Genomic DNA, 5483 nt, shown 5'->3' on the forward strand with positions numbered 1-5483 from the left:
AGTCCTAGTTGATTCGTATCTATATTTAAACTAGTCCTAGTTGATTCGTATCTATATTTAAACTAGTCCTAGTTGATTCATATTTGTATTTAATCTAGTCCTAGTTGACTCGTATTTGTATTTAAACTAGTCCTAGTTGACTCGTATCTATATTTAAACTAGTCTTAGTTGATTCGTATCTATATTTAAACTAGTCCTAGTTGATTCGTATCTATATTCAAACTAGTCCTAGTTGATTCGTATCTATATTCAAACTAGTCCTAGTTGATTCATATTTGTATTTAAACTAGTCCTAGTTGATTCATATTTGTATGAAATTTTTAGTAAGTTTGAAAGATATTGAATTTTACAACTGTAACGTATTTGTTTATTTTGCTATAGGATCGAGTTGGTGGAAGAGTTGCCACATTTCGAAAAGGAAATTTTATAGCTGACCTAGGAGCAATGGTTGTGACTGGCTTAGGTAAATGAGCATGTTTGTATTCGATACATGTACTGAATTTACCGTCTGTTGTTTTCATGAAGTAATAGAATTATCTGTTACTCTGATAAAGTGATAAGGTCTTCAAATCTGTCTTAGAAATAAATTGGGATGACTTCTTAAGGTCCTCTTTCCATAATCAGGATGACTTCTTAAGGGTCCACTTTCCATAATCAGGATGACTTCTTAAGGGTCCACTTTCCATAATCAGGATGACTTCTTAAGGGTCCACTTTCCATAATCAGGACCCTTAAGAAGTCATACTGATTATGGAAAGTGGACAATTAAGAAGTCATCCACTTTCCATAATCAGGATGACTTCTTAAGGTTCACTTTCCATGTTTATCTACTAATCTTCTGAGAGAACAGTTTGTGTTTTGCTAAAAATATCTATGATCATTAATTAAAGTAGTCTTCGTGTTACTTATCTGAAATATTATAAATTTCGTTATTCAGGAATGTAATCTTGATATTTAAAAAAAAATGACAACTTCTTTTTATAGTTATTCAGTGTAAGATTTGATACTTAATTCACAGAAGATGGTCTAGTCAGAAATTACAAAATCCTTTTCAGTAATGTGGTTGGTTTTATCTTCAGGTTAAACCAAACTTCAATTCAGCAGCAAATCCATGGTGTCATACGTAGAGATATTAACAATAGTTGAACAAATATCAAGTTAAGAAATGAAGAAATTATAGTGATTTTATTAAATCATTAAATTAACATTCAAAAATCTTTTTAACATTTAATTATTTTGTATGTTTTGTTTTAGAACAAAAATAAGTATAGACACTATAAAATACTAAAACTGTCTTTGAAAAAGTTAAATATTCAGTTAGAATAAAAATATTCTTATGATAAAAAGTCACCTGACAACTTTACAAATGTATTTCCAATAGGTGGAAATCCAATGACTGTATTGAGTCGACAAATAAACATGGAATTGCACAAAATTCGTCAGAAGTGCCCATTGTACGAATCCAATGGAAATACAGTAAGAAATGTTACAAATGGTTTACTTTTATAATATTATAAGTTAAGTGTAAAGTTCTTTTATTGTTACGGGATGATGATACTTAAAGCTTTACAGTATAATAAGACTTTATTTATTCTATGCAAGTTTTATTTATGCAGTTGAGGTGAATGTTATAATCTTTGGAAAATAAGTAATGCTGAGTTATTAATTCTTATCCTAAACACTGATTTGTAAATGATTTAAATAAAATTGACTTGCACTGGATATGACACGTGTGGTGTGGTTGATATAATGTATTTTCCATTGCTTTATTCATCGGTTATTTAGAGGTACTGATACTTTATCTGTAAAAAGTAGCAAAAAATTTTTGTAGAAAAAATCTTGTTAAGTGTCATGTGAAGTCCCTGTTTTGTTGATCTTGGTATTAAATAACAATATTGAAGGCTTCACAGCATTACCTGAAATACAATTTTTTTGTATCTCTGATAATTGAACTAAAAGTGGACAAATTAAGAGGAATATGGGAAAAACGTCTGAAGTTTATGTGGTTTTTATTCATTTTAATCATTTGGTTTCTAATGCTTTATCAGTTTTTAGCATTTAGACATAACTTTTAAAATAGTATATTTCGTATGTATATAATGTCTCAGAGAATCTGTTGTCTCTCGTCATCAAGCCCAACTAATGAGTTCTGTTATTGAATGAAAAGTCTTTTGGGCAGAGACCTATGTGAGGAAAAAAGATAGATCTGAAATGTTAATTTTTGAATCTGAAATGGATAAATTAAGAGAAATGTAAAAAACAAATCCAGTTTGTCTGATTTTTTCAGATGTTTTATACCTATAGATTATGATTCTGTTTAAATATTTGGACTTTCTGCAGTATTATTTCTAAAAAAGAAATGGAATCCACTTCAGAAAAAGAAGAAAAAAAACATAATTTTTACATCATTTACCATAGTGCCAAAACCACAATTTTGAGTATTCAAACTAGCATCTTCATACAGTACTTCACGATATATCAAAATATTTAAGCAGTATAAACTGAGGAGAGTTTGAAATATGGGATAAAAAGTCAAGAAACCTATGTAAGCATAATGTGGCAAAATAATAATAGTACTGTGAACATGATACAAGAGGAAAATTTGGACAATTTAAGAACTGTTTTCTTGAATATCGCTATTTTATTATTTTTACATATTTTATAATGCATGAAATTAATTTCGTCTGAGAATATCCATGGGGTCAGTACCCAGATGGTGAAGATTTTGTTGGTATACACATGTAACAACTGTGATTTTTTTTTTTTATCTGCATCATCAAATGCTACACTTTGGCTAAAAAATTCAAATCAGCACAGGAGAATTCTGTTGAATAAGATTAAAATGCTTGTGGATTAAATGAAAATGTGTATATATATATATATTTATATATAAATACATTAAAAAATTAATTAAATAATAAAAATAACAGCAAGAATAGAGCAATAATAAAGTGGTCATTTTGAGTGACCTTTATGACCCGAAAGGTATCCAAGATGAAATTCATTTCAAGTATTATAGAATATGTAATGAGAATAAAACAAAGCCATATATTTGAAAACAATTAAGTAGTCTAAGTTCACCTCCTATATTCACTGTACTTTATCGTTTTGCTTCATTATCTTCACATAGGTTTCGTTACATTTAACTGCTTTAACTTTCAGATTGTAGTGTGTAGATATTTTGATATATCATTAAGTAGTGTATGAAGATATTTTTGTGTTAAAAACTAGTTCAAACACTCAAAACTGTGGATTGACATTATGGTAAGTGATGAGGAGGTTCTGGAATTTTACCTTTTTTAACAGTAATTTTGTTTTCATGAATAAAACTTCTAAGTCAAAATATTCAAATACTTGAATACTAACTGTAATATTGGGAAAACACGTAGGCTCAAAAAATCAATTTAACACAAAAATACAAAACCCTGTAACCCGAACACTTTCTTCATCAGGGGCAAAACCTGTTTTTCCCTTATGACGAAAGTAAAGGTCCATCTTTCGAAAGATCTTGGTTATAGGGTTTTTGTTTGTGGGAAACACAGTTTGTTGTAGTCTTACTGCTGTCAAATTTATGGAAAAAATATGTCTAAAACATTATTCATTTGCCCAGGCTTCTAGAGGAAGTGCACTCCAGAAATGTTCTTTGTAGAATTTTCTGCTTTTATAGAAAGTAATTAAAATGAACTCAGTCATTATTTTTTATAAATATTACAAGTTAGAACAGGAAATACTTTTGGTTAATTAAAAATTGGTTCTTGAGGATTAAGTGTGACAAAAAATGGATGCGAATAGAGAAGACTTGATTTTTATCTTTGTCAATAGGTCCCTAAAGACAAGGATGAAATGGTAGAAAGAGAGTTTAACAGACTTTTAGAGGCAACATCCCACTTATCTCATCAGTTAGACTTTAATTATGTTCAAGGAAAACCAGTGTCTCTTGGACAAGCTTTGGAATGGGTAATTAAGTAAGTATCGTAGAAAATAGGCTGTGTCTACAAAGTAAAAGGGAAAAAAAAATCTATTTTTATGTTGTACAGAAAATTTTCCACTAGAAACATGAGAAGCGTACATAACCAAATTTAAATTGTGGTTAGGATATCCTTACAAAATCATTGCCAAAGAAAAATATCCTGACAACAAGAAAAGTAGTTTCCTTTTCTCTATAATAGCATTTTTTTTTTTGTAAAAATTCTATAATGACCTGTGCTTTTGAACATTAAAAATACAGACTATCAAATAATCTTGTAAGTTATTAATATGTAGCTACTGTATTAATTGAGCTTATTTAAGAATTTTGATTTATTATTGATTTGTTACCAAAAATATGAGGTGTTTATAAGTGCTGAAACATGTTAGGCTTAAAAGGAAAAGAAAATATGCTGAAAACAGCTCGTTTGTAATTATTGTTATTATTCTTCATATTCTAATTATCCGACATGATTCCTCTTGGCAAGATCAACTTTAGTTTAAGCTGGGACTAACTACTAACATGGTAAAGTTAACAGAAACTGTCATGATTTAGAATTTAATCCATCTTTCTGTACTGTTTCTCTTTCTATAGTAAATAACAATAACATGTTTCTGTTTCTTTTTCCAATACGTCAGACTCATCAGGTTTGATTATAATACATTTAAGAGTAAATGTATTGTCTTATAATTGAGTTGAGTATCTTGTCACATTGTCTATACCATGCATATGATCAAAGAAGAATTAAAGTACGTCAATTAACTTTTTCAACTCGGTCACTGGGACCGACCTCGTAACTATTTTGTGCTTGTTATAATTTTCATGCCATAACTTTTAAATTAGTAAGGGAATGCTAACGAAATTTGGCAGATTATCAATAAACATTACAATGCTTTCATGTGCAAAATATCAAATTTGTTTATTAAGTCTTAAGGTTTGTAAAGCAATGTTTTTCTCATGCCTTTTTTTTTTCTTTTTGCATATTGCCTATCTAACATGCAAAGTAATTTTAATTTCAAGATTAAAAATACTTTTATGCATCAGACAATTTTCAAATTTCACATGTGAAATCTTTATAATGTCCAGATAGTTATCAAATGTTTCTTAACAAAAATCTTTATATATTAGCTGTTATTTTCAGTAACAAATCTCTGTACAGGTTCTGTAGATTTGACCAATCTCGTGACTACTATAAAGATTTAGGAAATAAATATAAATTATGCCTCTTCCATTCTAGAATGAACACAAATTATAACACGAAAACATAAATGTTTAGATGAAATAGCTTAAATCTCATAACATTATACATTTATGTTTGTTTCTTATTTTTATTATATTGACCTTTCAGCCATGCCTGGCTAACAATACAGAAATTACAATGACACACCACACATGCACTCATGTTACCGTATCCAATAACATATAACTGACGTTTGGTCTTTACAAAGTAACCTGTCTTGGCACTGTTTTAGTAGACTAGTATTTTTGTAAAATACAGTCACATTTCAATTATTAT

The 5483-nt window shown here is 28.9% G+C and overlaps 1 protein-coding gene across 1 annotated transcript in view; it reads left to right on the forward strand.

The window, feature by feature from the left end:
- Window positions 1–5483, forward strand: part of LOC106464174 (lysine-specific histone demethylase 1A-like) — a 192498-nt gene that overhangs the window by 26700 nt on the left and 160315 nt on the right. The window contains 3 exon segments of the mRNA XM_013924296.2: window positions 382–463; window positions 1382–1476; window positions 3823–4065. Coding sequence (XP_013779750.1) covers window positions 382–463; window positions 1382–1476; window positions 3823–4065 — 420 coding nt within the window.

Source organism: Limulus polyphemus, unplaced genomic scaffold (genome assembly GCF_000517525.1).
Source record: "Limulus polyphemus unplaced genomic scaffold, Limulus_polyphemus-2.1.2 Scaffold1579, whole genome shotgun sequence".
Lineage (NCBI taxonomy): Eukaryota > Metazoa > Arthropoda > Merostomata > Xiphosura > Limulidae > Limulus > Limulus polyphemus.